General features: G+C 50.3%; 1 protein-coding gene across 1 annotated transcript in view; it reads left to right on the top strand.

Moving 5' to 3' along the window:
• Positions 1–13,556: 13,556 nt before the first annotated feature.
• The window catches only part of ZDHHC18 (zinc finger DHHC-type palmitoyltransferase 18), a 23,678-nt gene continuing 17,075 nt past the window's right edge, over positions 13,557–20,159 (top strand). The window contains exons 1-2 of the mRNA XM_045898356.3: positions 13,557–13,982; positions 18,023–18,183. Coding sequence (XP_045754312.1) covers positions 13,666–13,982; positions 18,023–18,183 — 478 coding nt within the window. The 5' untranslated portion in view covers positions 13,557–13,665. The remainder of the gene's footprint in view (positions 13,983–18,022; positions 18,184–20,159) is intronic.

Raw genomic sequence — 20,159 nt, 5'->3', positions numbered from 1 at the left:
CAAGAGTCAGACACTTAACCGGCGGAGCTACTCAGGTGCCCCTGAATTACATTTTTTAAAATAATACAAAATACTTAGGGAAAAAGTCATGGTAAAAAGAACATTGCACAGGGCGCCTGGGTGGCTCAGTTGGTTAAGCGACTGCCTTCGGCTCAGGTCATGATCCTGGAGTCCCGGGATCGAGTTCCGCATTGGGCTCCCTGCTCAGCGGGGAGTCTGCTTCTCCCTCTTCCACTCCCCGTTTGTGTTCCCTCTCTCGCTGTGTCTTTCTCTGTCAAATAAATAAATAAAATCTTAAAAAAAAAAAACATTGCACAAAGAACCAGGAGACCCAGATTCTAGTCCTCTCAGTAAAACCCCACTTACCAGCTGTGTGACCTTGGGAGCGTTTTCACAGCCTTAGTGACCTCTTCTGAAACTGGGGGAAATGATATTCCTGGGAGGGGCGAGGGGGGCGGGCCATATAATCTAGTAGGTCCCTTTCTGCTCGAAAATCTTAAGAGCTGCCATAAGCAATGGCATCATCCCAATCTAAACACTTATGTAGAGGCTCACACATGATTTTAGGAGAAGGTATCCAGTTTTCCTGCTTTCAGTACTCAAGAAAATCTCCCTCTTCAGGTGCAACTCTGAGGAGTAACTTAAGTGACCTTTCCTTTGAATGAGGGAAAGCAGTGACACGTGGCAAATCAGGCTCCTGTCCTGTGTAAGTAAATCTGTGCCAGGCAAGTAAACGGTCAAAGTGGTGACTGGTTTTCCTGCTGTGCCCAGGTGCCTGTGCTTGCTTGATTGGTAGACATGGGTCAGAGGAGCCAACAAGGCAGCATGAATTGATAAATTGTGGCTAAGTCCAAGGTTGAATGAAATGGTATCTTCCTGGCTCCCATTTGGTTATGAGCCCATCACTGTACTTGTAGTAAGAACATTGACTCCTGCTCAGCTATTTGTGCTCATTCTTTGACGGAGGTAAGAGGCTCTGCAGCCTCACCACTCATTCCCTATTTGAGCCAAAAATTCCAACAAGCAGAAACCTCAAAATAGAGGGGTAATCGTAGCTTCTGGAGAGCACTGAGAATTGGAATTTTGACACACTCCCTCTGACCATGACAGAAAGCTGAACTTGCCAGCTGAAGGGAAGCTCCTGGCTGAGCCCCAGCACCCTCTGTTGGAGCTTCTAGTCAGCTTGGCCAATAAGCTTTTCCCATCCATCACCCTAGCTTTAGCACAGCTGAGAGCATTTGGTCCAGAGTCAAATGCTTCTGAAAATGTACACACAGATTGGGGCAGCCCTCTGCCTTCTGCCAAGACACCCGAGTGCCCTTCTTGGCAAAAGAGGATAACCCCTGCCCTAGTGTCCCTCCAGTTGGCAGAAACTGTTCCCTCCCTCCTCACCAACAGCTGCAAATCCAGGGACTTCTACCCTGTGTGCAGGAAGACTGGAGGTCCTGTTTCAGCCCTGCATCACAGAGGTAGGAGCACTAGATCCTTTGCTCTCATGGATTCTCCTCTTTACCTCTTTTTGGGGGATGATCAGGACGGATCGCTCCCAGAAACAAATAGTTTCAAGGACCAGAAACCTTATCAATGGAAATCCCACCTTCTCAACTAATGCCAAGGAACCAAACTCTGGTATTCTGCAAAGGCCATTATGGTTACAGCTAATCATAGAGGAGATAACTGATGACCCCAGCTAGGTGGATGCACCTGGTGTGTGACCTGGAGACAGACATAGTTTTCTCTCTGAACTTGGAGGGATCTAGTTGCAACTCTCCAAGGATCTAAGGAATGGGCTGATTTTATGGCCAGCAGCTGTCCTTTTACCATCCTATTAACAGTCTTTAATAGTCAGGGAGAGGGACATGAAGGGCCAAGGCAGGAAGCTTCCTGTTTACCCTGAGGCCTAACAATGCTGCAGCTGGGTTGGGCGTCTACAATTTCAGAGAAAAGTCATTTCCTTCTGAGACCCAGCTAAAACAGAAACCAGACGCTTCATACACCTAAGAAGTAGATGCTTTTTTGTTCTTTAATGAAGGTGGGAGGAGAGGGAGTGTTTGACATGTCTTTACCAGTCCTCTTGAGGAAAAAATCACTTCTTTTCCTGAACAGACCTTCTCACCTTCATCTAAAAATGTAGTGTGTGCAGGCTCAGAGGATTTGAAATCGATCGATTATTTCAACAATTGTTTATGAATGCCTATTTTAGGGACTAAAGATGACTCGCTACATGTTCTGTACTCAAATAATTGTCTAATAGAGTTGGTAGCAGATACACAGAAACTTTAATGAAGATAGAAACTGGTAGGGGCGGCTGGGTGGCTCAGTCAGTTAAGCGTCTGCCTTCGGCTCAGGTCATGATCTCAGGGTCCTGGGATCGAGCCCTGCATCCAGCTCCCCACTCAGTGGGAAGTCTGTCCCTCTCCCTCTGCTCCACCCCCAACTCGTGCTGTCTCTCAAATAAATAAAATCTTAAAAAAAAATAGAAACTGGTAAATTCTGGGGACCGAAGGGCCATAAGAACTTCTTGCTCTGTACCTCTCTCCTTGAACTTTTTTTAAAAGCTTTTATTTATTTATTTGACAGAGAGAGGCACAGCGAGAGAGGGAACACAAGCAGGGGGAGTGGGAGAGGGAGAAGCAGGCTTCCTGCCGAGCAGGGAGCGCGACGTGGGGCTCGATCCCAGAACCCTGGGGTCATGACCTGAGCCGAAGGCAGACGCTTAACGACTAAGCCACCCAGGCGCCCATCTCCCTGAACTTTTTATGATGAGGAGGGATTAAAGTTTTGCTTGTATGCTTACCAAGAAAAAAGCGAGGTACAGCGTAAGTTCTCTGTAAATTCACGGAAGGTGGAGATCCCTTCCAGCTTGGAATACCCAAACAGACATGGTGGGGAAATAGCCTTTGAACTGGACTCTGAAGGATGGGGAGGATTTGAAAGTTAAGGGCAGAGAATGAGTATAGGAAGCAGGCAGCAGCACAGGGCAGGGAGAGCTCAGTTTGAGTGGAACTGAGGTATTGTCATTGAGAGCTGCGGTGTACTCATGTATGAACGTGAGCCAGTACGGGATCTCTGAGCCACAGTTCACTCGTCTGTGAAATGTGGGTAACGCTGGCTCCCTTGTAGATATGAATAACGTCTATCTCAGGATTGTCGTGGAAATTAAATGAAAAGTATTTAGAACAGCATGACGCAGGAGTAGCTGCACAAGTTTGCAATGCCATCAGTACATTCCTATGCCAGAAAATGTGCACGTGGAGACAAGGAGAGAGGTCAGGGAGCCGTCCACACAACACATGGTCATTAGGGCAGCCGTGATTAGATGGGACTGTCGAAAGGAAAAGTGTAGAGAGAGGAGGAGGGCCCGTAAGACCTTGGGCAAGTGATTGAACTTCTCTACACCTGTTTTCTCACCCTGAAAATGGGCGTGATTGCACCTACCACACAGAGTAGTTAGGAGGATTACATGAGATACTAGATAAAGCACTTAGCATAGCACCTGGCCCATAGTAAGAACTTTGTGAATGGTGGTTAGTCTTCCTCCTCCTCCTCCTCCTCCTCCTCCTCCTCCTCCTCCTCATCATCATCATCATTAAAGCACTAGAAAAAAATAGTATCTGGGGTGCCTGGGTGGCTCAGTCGTTAAGCGTCTGCCTTCGGCTCAGGTCATGATCCCAGGGTCCTGGGATCGAGCCCCGCATCGGGCTCCCTGCTCAGGGGGAAGCCTGCTTCTCTCTCTCCCTCTCCCACTCCCCCTGCTTGTGTTCCCTCTCTTGCTGTGTCTCCCTCTGTCAAAAAAATAAATAAAATCTTAAAAAAAAAAAAAAGAAAGAAAGAAATGGCTACCAAGGTCAAAGGCTGTTAAGGAAAGGATGAGAAGAGCTATTGAATTTATAGGGATTAGGGCTATTATTCAAAATAGACTAACTGCTGTAATCAACAACTTCGAAAACTCAGTGGCTTCATCATACAAGTTCTTTCTTGTTTACATCGTGGTCTAGTGCAGGTTTGAGGAGGGAGGCCTGTCAGTCATTTGGGACCCAGGCTCCTTCCATTTTGTGACTCTCCCCTCCTCTAGATGCTCAAAGTCCTCTGCTTTCGGAGAGGTTTTGAGAGGCCAGGCCTGGGAGAGGTTTTGAGAGGCCAGGCCTGGGAGAGATGCACATCACTTCCATTTCATGCAACTGGCCAGACCTTAGTCACACACCGCATCTAACTGCAAGGGAGGCTGGGAAGTAGGGTTGCCAGGTGAGATACAGGATGCTCAGTGAAATTTAAATTTGGGGTAAACAATATTTTTTCAGTATAATTATGTCCCAAATGTTGCACAGGACATACTACACTAAGAAATCCTTTGTTGTTTATCTGAAATTCAAATTTCACTGGGCATCCTGTATTTTTATTTGCTAAATCTGGCAACCCTACTGGGACATGAAGCCTGAATATAGGTTTAGGAAGAAGAAAACACAGATTTTTGTGTGTCCCAGTCTGCCTCAGTCTGTCTTCCTGAGCCAAATACCTGTTTTTTTGCTCTTCTCACAGAACACATCCCCTCCCAAGGGAGATAACCCCAAACCCCATCCAGTGACTATATTCAGCTCCAAGTCTCTCAGTCAGCTTCTGATAACATTCCTTATGAACTAAAAAAACAAAATATACAATGGTAGAGCAAGAATAATCTCAATACAAACATCTATCTAAGAAAGGGAAGAATTGAAGACGAATAGCAGTCTCTGGTCCAAAGCAGTTCTGAATCCCCACTGGTCAAACTGACAAAGCCCTCTTCCCTGGGGCTGGAGAACATTCCTTGATTAGACAACCTGATTAGTTCTAGGAGGGACTCCTTTGTCCAATGTTCTCCATGCCTCCTGGCTGTGCCCTCTGGCCCCTTGACTGTCCTTCATGGCCACATCTGAGATGGGCTTTGGGGAGTATGACCTCCTTGGAGAATGTGCAGCTTTCACAGTTCACTTCCTGCGGGTGCAAGCATGGGGGCCTAAATCTCAGCCAGCCAGAGGCACCCATGCACATGTGTGTGTGTGTCGGGGGGGGGGGTTGTTAAAATAAATATTTTATAACGTAAAATTTACCATTTTGATCACTTTTAAGTGTAAAGTTCAGTGGCAATAATATATTCACATTGTCATGCAACAGTCACCGTCATCCATCTCTGGAACTTCTTCATCTTCCCAAACTAAAAACTTGATACCCATTCAGCAGTAACTCCCCATTCCCCCTACCCTCCCAGACTCTGGCAGTCATCATTCTGCTTTCTGTCTCTGTGAATCTGACTACTCTATCACAATCTTTGTCCTTTTGTGATGAGCTTATCTCACTTCACATAATGTCTTCAAGGTTCATCCATATTGTAGCATGTGTCAGATTGTCCATTCCTTTTATGGCTGAATAACATTCCATTGTAGGAATACACCACATTTTGTTTATCCATTCATCTGTCAATGGATATTTTGGTTGCTTCCACCTTTTGGCTATTATGAATAACGCTGCTATGAACATTGGTAGACAAATACCTGTTCAAGTCCCTGCTCAATTGTTTTGCGTATATACCCAGAATAGGAATTTCTGGATTATATGGTAATTCTATGTTTAATTTTTTGAGGAACTGTTGTGCTGTTTTCCACAGCAGCTGCACCATTTTACATTCCCACTAGCAATGCACAAGGGTTCACATTTCTCCACATCCTCACCAACACTTGTTTTATTTTTTTAAATAGGTTGCACACCCAACATGGGACTTGAACTCACGACCCTGAGATTAAGAGTGGCATGCTCTGTGACTGAGCCAGCCAGGCACCCCTGTTTTGTTTTGTTTTAAATAGTAGCCATCCTAGTGAGGGTGAGGTGGTGTCTCATTGTCATTTTGATTTGTATTCCCTAATGATAAGTGATGTTGAGCATCTTTTCATGTGCTTACTGGCACATGAAATATGTATCTTTGGAGAAATGTTTATTCAGATCCATTGCCCATTTTTAAATGAGGTCACTTGTTTTTTGTTGTTTGAGTTGCTGAAGTTCTTTATATATTTTGGATATTAATCAGATATATGATTTGCAAATATTTTCTCCCATTCCGTAGGTTGCCTGGTTGCCTTATCACTCTGGTCATAGTGTCATTTGATGCATAAAAGGTTTTAATTTTGATGAAATCCAATTTACCTATTTTTCTCTTGTTGCCCGTACTTTCAGTGTCATATGCAAGAAATCATCACCAAATCCAGTGTCATGAAGTTTTGCTCTTTGTTTTCCTCTAAGAGTTTTATGGTTTTAGCTCTTATGTTTAGGTCTTTTATCCATCGGGGGTTAGTTTTTGTATGTGCTGTGAGATACAAATCTAACTTCATTCTTTTGCACATGGATCTCCAGTTTTCCCAGCACCATTTGTTGAAAAGACTGTCTTTTCCCCATTGACTGGTCTTGGAGCCCTTGTCAAAATTATTTGACCATCCATGCAAGGGTTTATTTCTAGGCTCTTTTTTTTTTTTTTTTTTTTTTACATTTTTTTATTTATTTTTTTGACAGAGAGAGATATAGCGAGAGCAGGAACACAAGCAGGGGGAGCGGGACAGGGAGAAGCAGGCTTCCCACAGAGCAGGGAGCCCGATGTGGGACTCGATCCCAGGACCCTGGGATCATGACCTGAGCCGAAGGCAGACGCTTAACGACTGAGCCACCCAGGCGCCCTAGGCTCTTTTATTTTATTCCATTGGCCTATATGTCTGTCTTTATGCCAGTACCATACTGTTTTGTTTCCTGTAGCTTTGTAGTACATTTTGAAATCAGGAAGTATGAGACCTCCAATTTTATTCTTCTTGTTCAAAATTGTTTTGCCTATTCAAGCATCCCTTGAGATTTCATATGAATTTTAGGCAGACAAAGGCTTTTTAAAATTTGGGCTCATGGTTTCTCTGGCAATACAGTTACCTCGAAACCTTTTTGATGTATAAGTCAGAGTTCTCCAGAGAAACATAACTAATGGGTTGTATATGTATATTTGTGTGTGTACAGATATGAGTGCAGGGGAGATAACTGGCTCATGATTGTAGAGGCTGGCAAGGCCAAAATCTGCAGGGTAGGCCAGAAGCCAGAGACCATGGAGGAGCTGATATTGTTATTCAAGTCTGCTGGCAGAATCCCCTCTTTCTTAGGGGAAGTCAATCTTTTTTTCTATTAAGGCCTTTGACTGATTGGACAAGGCTCACCTACTTTATGGAGAACAATCTGCTTTACTAAAGTCTACTGATTTAAGTGTTAATCTCACCTTATGGGGTGCCTGGGTGGTTCAGTTGGTGGAGTATGTGACTCTTGACCTTGGGGTCATGAGTTCGAGCCCCCCACTGGGTGTGGAGATTACTTAAAAAAATATTTTTAAAAATGTTAATCTCACTTTACAAATACCTTCGCAAAAACATCTAGAATAGTACTTGACCACATATCTGTGGACTGTGTGGCTTAGCCAGACTGACCGAAAAATTAATACAACAGGTTTCTATTTGCTTCCAGTCAGATCCATGTGACACTAACCACCCTCAAGCTCTTTCCTAGACAGAATTCTCAAGCTTCTATATTTGCTTTGACACCCTTGCCTCTTCTTTTAAAGATTTTATTTATTTATTTATTTATTAACATTTTATTTATTTATTTGACAGAGAGAGACACAGCGAGAGAGGGAACACAAGCAGGAGGAGTGGGAGAGGGAGAAGCAGGCTTCCTGCCGAGCAGAGAGTCCGATGCGGGACTCGATCCCAGGACCCCGGGATCATGAGCTGAGCCGAAGGCAGACGCTTAACGACTGAGCCACCCAGGCGCCCCTATTTATTTATTGAGAGAGAGAGAGAAAGAGCACAGGTGTATGTGAGTGGGGGAGGGGCAGAGGGAGAGGGAGAGAATCTCAAGCAGACTCTGCGCTGAGCACAGAGCCTGACAGAGAGCTGGATCTCACAACTCTGAGATCACAGCCTGAGCTGAAATCAAGAGTTGGGTGCTTGGGGCGCCTTGGTGGCTCAGTTGGTTAAGCGACTGCCTTCGGCTAAGGTCATGATCCTGGAGTCCCAGGATCGAGTTCCGCATCGGGCTCCCTGCTCAGCAGGGAGTCTGCTTCTCCCTCTGACCCTCCTCCCTCTCATGCTCTCTCTCTATCATTCTCTCTCCCTCTCAATAAATAAATAAATAACTTTAAAAAAAAAAGAGTTGGGTGCTTAACCTACTGAGCCATCCATGGTGCCCCACCCCTTGCCTCACTCTTTTTTAAAGATTTTATTTATTTATTTAAGAGAGAAAGAGAGAAGGCGCCTGGGTGGCTCAGTTGGTTGAGCGACTGCCTTCGGCTCAGGTCATGATCCTGGAGTCCCGGGATCGAGTCCCGCATCGGGCTCCCTGCTCGGCAGGGAGTCTGCTTCGTCCTCTGACCCTATCCCCTCTCAGGTGTTCTGTCTCTCTCATTCTCTCTCTCTCAAATAAATAAATAAAATCTTTAAAAAAAAAAAAAGAGAGAGCACGAGCGGGGTGGGGGGTGGCGGCACAGAGGGAGAGGGAGAAGCAGGCTCCCCGCTGAGCAGGGCACCTGATGTGGGGCTCGATCCTAGGACGCCGGCGTCATGACCTGAATGGAAGGCAGATGCTTCACTAACTGAGCCACCCAGGCGCTCCCCCTTGCCTCACTCTTAATGTAATGATGGCTACACCAAAGTCATGTGAAATAATAAGCTGATATTTGCCTTACAGGTGTTCACATCTTTCAAGACCTTTTTCAATCTTAGACTACTTGTTGTCTAGAAGCAGTCAGCTTTTCTGACTCTGAAAGGCCCATTATCTCTGGACTTTATTTCCCTTCCACCTCTGCTTGAAAACCAGCTAATTCTCACCTAAGTTCACCTCTTTCTTCTAATGCTTTATAAAAGCGCCCATGCTAGTTAGTAGGTTATTGTCTCTCAGCTCTAAGCCCACTCTTCTGCTTTCTACTATGAGATACTGGAGCTGGGACTCAGCAAATCCATTTCTGCTTTGTCAGCTGGCTCTGTGTGTGGCTCTGCCGGTAAGGGCCACCAGAGGGAGATAGTGAGTCCAGAGGAGGAAGGGAAGCTCCCTCCCTCTGTTCGCTTCCTTTTCCTGTGAGGTCACTCTAGCAAAGCTCCTTCACCTGGGCAGCAGCCGGGCCTTCCTGTAGCAGCAGCTGAATCCACTTTGCAGAGTTTTTCAACAGCTGGTTTTGCAGAACCAGCTTCATGGTGTCGCAGTCAGAGACACCAGCATCAGCCAGGTGGCACTGTCCTCAGCAGTGTTGGTCCTTCCTCCCTCTCAGACACCAGACACCAGCACCAGACTTAGAGGTCTGAGTTTCAGCTCTGTGGAGCCCCTCTTCTAATCTTCTAAGTTTTTGTCATTCCAGATGCTTCCCTTTGTTTTCCTAGCTCTATGAGGTATAGATGCCTCCTGCTGTTGCTGCTCCATGGTATCTCAGAGTTGTCTTTTTACCTTTTCAGTTAGTTAACAGCTTTGTACCTAGTTAACTCTTCCAGCTATTCTTTATATTAAACTCTCTCTGTCCAATGACTGGTATAGCTTCTGACTCATTGGCTGGACCCTGACTGATACAGAAATTGGTACTAGGAGGGGGGTCCCAGGAAATAGACCTCAAAAGATGGGAACAGGGATCTGGTTTGGTTGTGTCATTGGGTTTCAATGTGCTGAGCTCCTTGCCAATGAGAAATGCAATGCAACTAATCCACGGCATGCTGTGGCATCATGATTAATCAAATTATAACTTGTGGTTATTTGGGATGACTTGCCAACTCAAGCAAGTGCCTTGGGGACCCAAGTGTTGCACTAGACTATTATGGCAGTGATGATGACTATGGGGACTTGGTATGGCAGGAATGCTTGTGAATGCATCAGAGTCCTTGCACGAAAAAGATGACAAGCTTGGGTCTTTAAACTCTCAAGCTAAGTCATGGTCAGAGTCATAGAGCTTCCAGGATAACCATAAGAGAATCTCTTATTTCTCCTAGCCCCAGATTTATTTGCTACAAATAGAATATTGCACATGTTGCAGATTTAGAACAGTTGAATTCAGTCTTATTTTTTTAAAGACTTTATTTATTTGACAGAGAGAGAGCACAAGCTGGGGGGGGTGGGGAGTGTCAGGCAGAGGGAGAGGGAGAAGCACACTCCCCACTGAGCAGCGAGCCCGACATTAGACTTGATCCCAGGACCCTGGGATCATGACCTGAGCCAAAGGCAGATGCTTAAACGACTGAGCCACCCAGGTGCCCCTTGAATGCAGTCTTATTAAGTCTTTCAGGTGATGGAGGAGGAGTGGGCCCCTGAAATTTGGAATGGGCACATCTGGTTTGACTCAGTCTCCTTCATTCGGCTAGCAGGTGGGAACGGGAGCAAAGATTAGCACCGGGGAGTTTTATGAGCCAGCTTGTCACTTTCACTTGCCTTCCATTAGCCAGAGTTCATTCACTTGGTCACACCCATCTGTAAGAGAGGCTGGGAACTGTGAGTGTTGGTGAGATGAGTAGTTTATGTCACACTAAATGGGCCATTGGTGACATTTAAGATAGAAGGTGGGTTTTTTTTTTAAAGATTTTATTTATTTATTTGAGAGAGAGAATGAGATAGAGAGAGCATGAGAGGGGGAGAATCAGAGGGAGAAGCAGACTCCCCGCTGAGCAGGGAGCCCGATGCGGGACTCGATCCCGGGACTCCAGGATCATGACCTGAGCTGAAGGCAGTCGCTTAACCAACTGAGCCACCCAGGCGCCCCGGTGGGTTTTTTTAAAGATTTTATTTTTATTTATTTGAGAGAGAGAACACCTGAGAGGGGATAGGGTCAGAGGACGAAGCAGACTCCCTGCCGAGCAGGGAGCCCGATGCGGGACTCGATCCCGGGACTCCAGGATCATGACCTGAACCGAAGGCAGTCACTCAACCAACTGAGCCACCCAGGCACCCCCCGGTGGGTTTTTTTAAAGATTTTATTTTTAAGTAACCTCTACACCCAATGTGGGGCCTTAAGTTACAACCCTGAGACCAAGAGTTGCATGCTCTACCCACTGAGCCAGCCAGGTGCCCCAAGATAGAAGTTTTAGGGGAGTAATGTAGACAGAGGCTAAATTTAAAAAGTAGTAAGTGAATAGGTGACATGGAAGTGAGAGCTACTCTTTAAATGAGAGAGAAAAAGATAAACCTGACACTAGAGTGAGGAGGCAGCCAACATGGAATGCTGTTTCTATTGTTGCTATTTTAGTTTAGTTTTGCTCTTTATTTGTTTGTTTGTTTGTTTTTAAAGATTTATTTATTTGAGAGAGAGAGAGCGTGCATGCCCATGCACAAGTAGGGGGAGGAGCAGAGGGAGAGGAAGAGAGAATTTTAGGCTCCATGGCCAGCGTTGAGCCCAATGTGGGGCTCGATCTCAGGATCCTGAGATCATGACGTGAGCCAAAATCAAGAGTCTGAGGCTTAACCAACTGAGCCACTCAGGTGCCCCCTGCTTTTTAATAGATAGAGAATGGAGCATGTGTTTGCAGTCTCTATGAACAGAGAGAGAAGTAGGACATGAATGGAAGACTGGCCATGGGCAGAAAGAGGCCCACATCTTTAAGATGAGAGGCAAGGATCAATGCAAATAGGGAAAAATTATGAGGTAGAGAGGAGGGAAGCTGAAATCAAGCAAGTTAGTTTGAGTTTCTGTAGTGACAAGGAGCAAGCAAAGGTTTAGGGTTGCAAAAGAACCCAGTTGGGTGGGACAACAGGAATCTATACTGAAACCAGTATGTCCAGTTTTTAACTTTGTTCTACAGCCAAGGAACAAGAGGGGAGGAAGCCCACAATGTGATTCACTCCAAGGTGGGGCTCATCAAACCCAGAATCTTTGGCACCAAGGGCATGGCTGGGCAGCCTCTGGCATGTATAACAATTAGTGATCCTTGAGGTCACTGTTGTTACCTTTCTACCCCTCTGCATTATGTATTTTTTTTTTAAGATTAATTTATCTTAGAGAGAGTGAGAGGGTGCGGGGGGGGAGGGGCAGAGGGAGAGGGAGAGAGAGAATCACAAGCAGACTCCATGCCAAGCGTGGAACCCAACCTGGGACTTGATATCACAACCCTGAGGTCATGACCTGAGCTGAAACCAAGAGTCGGATGCTCAACCAACTGAGTCACCCAGGTGCCCCTGCATCATGTGTTTTGATTTTGTTTCTTACTCTCTCCTATACTAGTCTCCAGCTCTCTCTTTTCTTATACTTTTCCTTGGGTTTTCCAGTAATCCCAATGTGGTGGACAGAACCTAAGATAACCCCCAGTGATTCCTGCCTCCTGGTATTCACACAAAGGTGTGATCCTCTTTTTGAGTTCAAGTGGGACCTGTGACTTTCTTCTAACCTATAGAATATGGCAGAAGTGATGGGAAAGTAGTCACTCCCACTACATACATAATAAGTTTCATTACGTGAAACCCTGTCTTAGCAGACTGGAACTAGAGACTCTCCTTGTGGGCCTGATAAAGTAAGCAGCCATGTTGGAGAAGCCCACATGGCAAGGAACTGCGGTAACCCCCGGGGACTGCAGATGGCCTCTGGAACTGTTTTGCTGTTTTGCTGACAGCCAGCAAAAACCCCAGGCCCTGAGTCATACAGTTGAAAGGAAATAAGTTCTGCCAACAAAACCTGAATGGGCTTGCAGGTGGATTCTTCCCCAGTTGAGTCTCCAGATGAGGATGCAGCCTTGCTGATACCTTGATTACAGCCTTCTGAGACTCAGAGCAAAGGATTCAGCTGACCAGGCTGGCACTCCTGAGCTGGAACCTATGAAACAATAATGTGTGTTGTTTTAAGCCACTAAATTTGTGATAATTTGTTACACAGCAATTTGGAAAATGAATACACCCAAAATTCTTGAAAAATACTGTGGCATCAACCCTACATCAACCCGGATAGCTAGAAAATCCTTGGTCTGGGTCCAGATCACAGAGCTGGGTGAGGGAGGCCAGAGGATGTGCCGCACATACCCCCTAGGCACTTTGAACTTCAAGATAGTAGTTAACAGGCCCCTGGTTTTGTTTCACAGCAGACTGTCCCCCCACCCCTATCCCTGCCTGCCGCCCCCCCCCCCCCCCCACCGCCCGACATACCTATCCGATCAGTCCTCAGAGATGGGTGAAGCCTGGCCCTGGAATTACAGATCGTCAGAAGTAGATCAAGAAGTCCACCACTCGAATCTCGGCCCTTGGCAAGGTGCCTGGCACCCAGGAGACGCCCAACAAATGCTTTCATTGCAAAACAACAGAAAGCTCCCGGGAGCGCGAGGGGACCCTCGCGCTCAGGGTTGTGCAGAGGGGACCGCCGCGGCTCAGGGTCGGCAGGGACAGGACAGGGCCCCGCAGCGGAGCCGGACCCGGCCGCGGGGCGCGAGCGCCATCCCGGGCCCAGGCGGAGGGGGCGCTGCGGCGGGAGGCCGCGCCGGGCGGGGGGCGGGGCGGGGCAGCGGCGGGGCCGCCCCCAGCGAGCGAGCGCCGCGCGCCGCCGCCGCCGCCGCCACCGCCGCCGCCGCCGCCGCCACCAGCACCACCTCCGCTGCTCGGCCCCGGTCCCGGTGCGGCCCGGCCGGCCCGCGGGGCGCCGAGCCGAGGCCCGCGGCCGGCCGCATGAAGGACTGCGAGTACCAGCAGATCAGCCCCGGGGCCGCCCCGCCGCCCGCCTCCCCTGGGGCGCGCCGCCCCGGCCCCGCCGCGCCCCCCGGCCCGGGCCCCGGGCCCCCGCCGCCCGCCGCTGCGCCCCGCTGGAGTAGCAGCGGCAGCGGCAGCGGGAGCATCGGCCGCCGCCCCCGGCGCAAGTGGGAGGTGTTCCCGGGCCGCAACCGCTTCTACTGCGGCGGCCGCCTCATGCTGGCCGGCCACGGCGGCGTCTTCGCGCTCACGTTGCTGCTCATCCTCACCACCACCGTCCTCTTCTTCGTCTTCGAGTGAGTCCCGCGGCGCCCCCGGCCCCGCCCCCTCGGCCGCCCGGCCCCCTCCGGCCCCCTCCGCCCCCTGCCGCGCACCCCACCTGCGCGGGTCCTGCGTGGGCACTCCAGCCCCTCTGGGCCCCCGCTGGGCCGCCGCTCCTCTCCCACGTCCCCGGGCGCTCCACCCTTCCCTGCACCTGCCAGGCACCCGCCCCTCCCAGCTCCCCCGGGGCCTGTGCCCTGCGCCCTCTGCTCGGGATCTGCCCCCAGGCCTTCCCAGTCTCCTGGCATCTCTCCTCTGCCCTCCCGGGCCCTCTCCACCTACCCACCCCCATCCTCCCTCGCCCATCCGGATGCCCCGTCCTCTGTGGCCCGTCCCCCCATCCTTCACGGCCTTTCCCTGGCACCCAGCCTCTGCCAGGAGCCCCGCCCTCCCATGGCCTTCACAGCCCCACCCTCAGTGCCCTCTCAGAACCTGGCTCAGTCCTCCCAGACCTCCTTGCCCACTACCGCCCCCCCCCCCCAGCTTCTTTCCGACCCCTCGAAGCGTCTTTGCTTTCTGTCCCTTCCAGACAACTTCTGAATTTCTTCCGTGTCCTTTGGCTTTATGCTCCCCATTACAAATCTCCTGGCTGCCTTTGGGTCCCCTCTGGGGTCCCCTCTTATCTCTCTAGCACAGACCTTTCCCCCCTTGCTTTCCCCTCAGTCTTTCTCCCTCTAGGCCCTCAGGCAATCTTCCCAAACAGCTCTGGGCCTCTCAGGCCTCCCTCCTCTCTCCAACACCTTCCTTAGCTTCCCCAGCACTTCCCAGCCTTTCCTCAGACTCCGTCAAGCCCCTGCCCCCCACCTCTGACCTCCTGGTTTTCTTTGCCTTCTCAACATTCTGGAGCATACACCCCCCCCCCCCCCCCCCCCCGCCTGTCCCACGGCAGGAACAGCTGCAGGGCCTTGTTATTTCTCCAGAGTCCAGAGTGCTTTGGTGTGACAGGTCTTATTTGCCCCCTTGGGGGCTTTTGATCCCCAGTGACCCAGGATTGGTCCACACAGTATCTCCATTTTCTGGTTGGAAGAGGGGATGCTTGTCACTTCCCAGGGTCGCATTTTTGTATCGGAAGTTTTCCAGCTTGGAAAACTTGGTCTCTAGCTTGAGCCATCTGCTGTGTGAGTCTTTTGCACACACACTCACACTTCCCCTCCTAGTTCTCTCCATCCTTTGTGGTCTTCCTTAACTGTGCGGTGTGGTGAACAACTCCTCCAGAGCCAACGGACCTGGTTCCAGCCCCAGCCTGCACCACCTGCAGACTGCATGACCTCGGGGCAGTCCCTTCACCTCAGAGCCCCAGTGCCCTCGTCTATAAAATGGGATTTATAATAGGTCATCATGAGGGTGGCACAAGGTCATGTATGTAAGCTTTTAACCAGGAACGAGCACTTAATGCTGGATGCTGCTGTTAGCTGTCGGCTTCACCATAAAGCACTTCCTAAGGGCCTTTGGCCACGCTGAGACTTCCACAAAGACACCACCCCCTTTCCAGCTGCCAGATCATGTATCTGCAACCCTGGGTTTCCCCTTGAAGCAAGGTGAGGACTTCGTATGAATTAGCTTCTCCCTTTACCCCTTCCTTTCTGAGTCAGGGTGGATAAGAAGTTCCAGGATAATATAACAAGCAGAAGCTCTGGGGAGTCCCCAGCCTCCAGCATGTTCCCTGGGCTGAGTTTCAGATCCATCTCACTGGGCTGACCCACATGAGTGTTTTGAAAGTTCCTTTTCCAGTAGCCCCGGGGCTGCAGCCTGAGCAGGAGGAAGTTGACCCCTGTGACCCTGCAGCGTGGGGTTCAGTCAGTTCAGAAGCAGGATCTTCTGGGCTGCGTGGGTATCTTGACTGGTGACAGATTTGTCCCCCAGAGAAGGGAGAAAGGAGGACTTCTGGGTTTGGGAGGGCTTGTGAATCATCTCGCCTTGTCTCTGCTCTTCCTCACTTGGGCTGGTGGAGTTGGCAGGAGGGTTTGGGTTTGGGCTGAGAGCACCCCTGGGTCTGAACTGGGGTGAAACCTCAGTAGGGACCCGGCACGTGGGAACACTGGAGAGTGAGCAAGCTCACATTCTCCCGTTGCTCTGGGGAAAGAGAGAGTGGCTCTCTAGGGCTTTTTCTTGCTGAGAAGGGTTTTGCTTCATTGTTTGGTTTGGTGGATTATTGCACAGGGCTGTCAGCAGGGTGCCTGGCTTCTGTCCCACTTCCCATGCCACACGGAGGCCAGAGTGCCCCTTTAATTCTAAGTCAGATCCCAGTGCCCCTCCCCCGAATCCTCCCTGGCTCTCCCGAATAAGAGCCAGCGCCCTGATAATGGGCTTCCTTTCTGTCCCTCTCCTCCTACTCCCCCCACCTCCCCATGCATCCTCCTCCAGACACATTGGCCTCCTTGCACATTCCTGCCTCAGGGCCTTCGCACTGATTGGAATACCCTTCCTTTAGATGGTCTCATGGCTCAGTCCCTCACTTTTCTTCCCTCCTTCCCTGACTGTCAACATTACAAACCACTCCCCTCCCTCCTATTCCTCTTCCCTGACTACTTGTTCTCTGGAACCACTTGCCACCATCTGAACATACTACGTGTATACTTTCTGTTAGTTTGTTGCCTGTCTCAGTTCTCCTCACTGTTATGTCTTCAGTGCCTGGAACAGGGCCTGGTGTGTAGTAGGCACTCAATACAGTAAATATTTGTTGAGTGAATGTAGAGAGTATTTGCTGAGGGCCCAGAGGCCCCAGCCCTGTCATTGGCTGGCTACGCGACCTGGGATGTAGCTGTGGGCCTCAGAGTCCCCCTCTATAAAATCAGGGAGCCAGGGCTTGGTGTTTCTGAGGGTTCTACAAGTCTCAGACTTCAAGTCCCCATCCCGCAAAGAGTCTGGCTATCCACAAACTGGCTGATGGTCATGTGGGTGACACAGCCCAGCTTTGTTTGAGGCTCGGACCTAGGACCACTGAGGTGTTTGGAGCAGAATGTGTGGTCCCGTTGGAGCCCTTGGTCTTGGCAGTTTCTGCTCTTCAAGGGAAGGACCTCCCTGGAGGCCAGAGCCTCTGGCGATGGAGGCTCTGGAAGGAGGGTGCAGACGTCCACAGGTCTGCTTTCTGCAGCTGTGCCAGCTCCTTGGCTGATTCTGGCCTCCCAGTGGCCTGTCGTTTCCCGAGTAGCAGCTCCTCACCCCATCAGGTGCCGCTCTCAGTCTGGGAGGGAAGACAGCAGACGACAGCAGTTAATCGTGCGGGCAGGCCTCAGAGTCAGCCCGTGCACAGGCTCTTCTCCAGACCAGCTAGGCTCGGGGACCTGAACGCGCTGACTTGGGATGCCAGCCCTTGGATGACAGTGGCAGTGACTGGACCATGCTCTTCCGCCTAACCTCCTTCACCTGGCTGACGCTCTTCATTCCTCAGATTTGAGTTTAGGCATTATCTCCTTCAGCCAGACTTCCCTGACTGTTCGGCTGTCTTCCTCTTGCCCATGTTAGCACACACAGTCCTATGTGGGTCCTCTCTGTCCACAGGTCTGTTTTCCCCACTAGACCAGAGCCTCATGGCGGCTGGGGAACAGCGCCCTTGTCCACTGCTGTTTGGGGAAGGTGTTGCCTGGCGTATGTAAGACCTCGCTCAGTATTTGTGGAGTGAGTGAGTGAACATTTTCATGGATGGTCGACTCAAGCGAGTTGGTAGTGGCTGCCTGAGGCTTTGTGTTTAGAAGGATTCTGAGGCTGCAGCTGAGTGCAGGGGTTAAGAATGCTGGGATCTAGATTCCTCTCCTTAGCTCATTTAAAAAAAAAGTGCTGGGATCTATTGATCGTATCTGCTATTGGCTTAGAGGGAAAGCGCCAGGATCACTTAGTGATGGCTGCCCGAGGCCCTGGCCTAGGAGCTGTCCCTCTTCCTCAGGGAAAGGCTCTCTGCACGGATGGGCATGCGGGGTGTTTCTGGGGTGACAACACCTGCCTGGTGCTGCAGCCCTGTGCCGCAGGGAGCCCTCTGGGTATCTGCTCATCTCTCTCTCTCCCCCCCTCCCCACAGCTGTCCCTTCCTGGCCCGCCAGCTGACGCTCGCCATCCCCATCATCGCTGCCATCCTCTTCTTCTTCGTCATGAGCTGCCTGCTGCGGACCAGTTTCACTGACCCCGGGATCCTGCCCCGGGCCACTGTCTGTGAGGCAGCCGCCCTGGAGAAACAGATCGGTGAGGCTCCTACTCGGGCTGAAGCTGTGTCTCCTAGCTCCGCGCTCCTTGATTTGAGAGGAGGCCTGAGTTTCTCTTCCCACACCTTGCCAGACACTGGGGGCGCGGTAGTAAGTAAGGCCGGCTGGAGCGGACACCAGAGTGGAAACACCTGATAAACCAGTGAGCAACGAAGCAAGCAAGAGATGCTGGCAAATGAAGGCTGTGGTGGCCGCCAGCTTAGTACTGAGCGCTCACGGGGGGCCCGGCGGGCTTTTCACCTCTTTACATGCGTGATCTTATTTCATCCCCCAGTAATCCCATGAGACAAGGACTGTTGTTATTCTCCTTTTACTGGTTACACTGAGTCTCAGAGGAGCAAAGTAAGTGGCCCAAGATCACCCAGTAGGTGGAAGAGCTGGGATGAGATTTCATAGAGTCTGACCAGAGTCTCTGCCCTTAAACATTCGTGTACTTACTCATTCTCTCGTCAGACATTGGTTGAAACCCTCTTATGTGCCAGGCACTTTTCTAGATGCTGACGATACAGTAGTGAACAAATAGGACAATAATCCCCTGCCCTCTTGGAGCTGACGTTCCAGCAGGAGGAGAAGGACCGTTAGTAATTAAACATCTGGGATGTCAAAGAGGAAAGCAGGGAGGAAGGATGAGAGCTGGGGGAGGGTATATGGTTTTAAATAGGGTGGTCAGGGAAGGCTTCATGAAGGAGGTGACTTCTGAGCAAAGAAGCAAAGATGTGAAGAGATGAGGAATTGAGCTGTGTGGGTATCTGGAGGAAGAGCACAGTAGGTGTAGGGAGTGGGCTTGTTTAGAGTAGGTGATCTGGGAAAGCTTCTAGGAGGAGGTGGTCCTTGAGAGGAGCCCTGAATGGTGTGATGGGAGCCAGTAATATGCAATCCAGAAATAGTAAAAGCGAAAGCCTGGAGCAGTGAACGAGCTGGTATGTTTAAGAACAGTAGGAAGGCCAGTGTGGCTAGAAAGAACCTGTGCTTCCAGGCGCCACAGACAGCCCTTGATTCCTCCTAGACTAGTGTGGGTCCCCCTGGGAGGCTGGGTGCTGGGGCCAGGGCCTTAATCTCAGCTTGCTCCACCCCAGCTCCTTCCTGTGGAGAAGTGACGTGGCTGTTTGCACACCTCAGGGGTTTCCGGTCCGTGGTCGGTTCCTTCCCCTAACAGAGTGGCTTTCAGACAGGCTTTTAAACATCTAACTGGCCTTGAAGAGACCCGGTAGCCTGTAAATGTCAGAGCCTGCTGCATCCAGCACTGGAAGTTGGTCCACTGATTCTCTGGAGCAACTCGAGGGTGGGCAGGAAGGGGGAGGATATTCTCTTGCTCTTTGTTCTGCGTCTCATTCCTCTGCCTAGGCCTGTCCTCGGCCATGCCCTCGGTTGCTGTCTTCCTCTGCCTGCAGCCAGCTTCCTCCCCCCTTGTGACCCTGGGCCACTCACTGCTTGGCCTCCTAGACCCGACTCTGCTCCTTCAGCATCCTGCAGTCTGAACCTGGGCAGTCCACCTGACAACGGGGGAGGCCCCGTGGCAGCCCGTTTCTCCTCCCTCCAAGTTGGGGCTAATCATGGGCAGGATTATGATCCAGCTCAGCCTGAGCTTGGAGAGCTGGCTGCCTGGAATCCTCTGGCCTCCTGTGAGCAGTGTGGGTAATAATAACAACTGTAATCCCCCATGTTTGGGGAGTGCTTGACGGTGTACTGAGTGTTTCCCATCCATTATCCCCACAAAACCTCCCCACAGCCCCACTGTGCTCATGCAGAAACTGAGGCAGATGAACACATGGCCAGGGAGTGGAGGCATGGAGATGGACTGTGTGCCTTGACTCCCAAACCCCTTGCTTTCTCTTCTGAGATGGCCACAGGGACACGTCTCTGGTCTTCGGTGGCCACACTGTCTTCATTCGTATGTCTCAACCCAGGTACTCTGTACTCTGAGATGCTTTCATGACCCCAGTTGGGCCAGACCTT

Source organism: Mirounga angustirostris, unplaced genomic scaffold (genome assembly GCF_029215605.1).
Source record: "Mirounga angustirostris isolate CCGP_5_RB_7025 unplaced genomic scaffold, mMirAng1.0.hap1 SCAF_4, whole genome shotgun sequence".
NCBI lineage: Eukaryota > Metazoa > Chordata > Mammalia > Carnivora > Phocidae > Mirounga > Mirounga angustirostris.
This window is presented reverse-complemented; position numbering and strand designations above follow the sequence as displayed.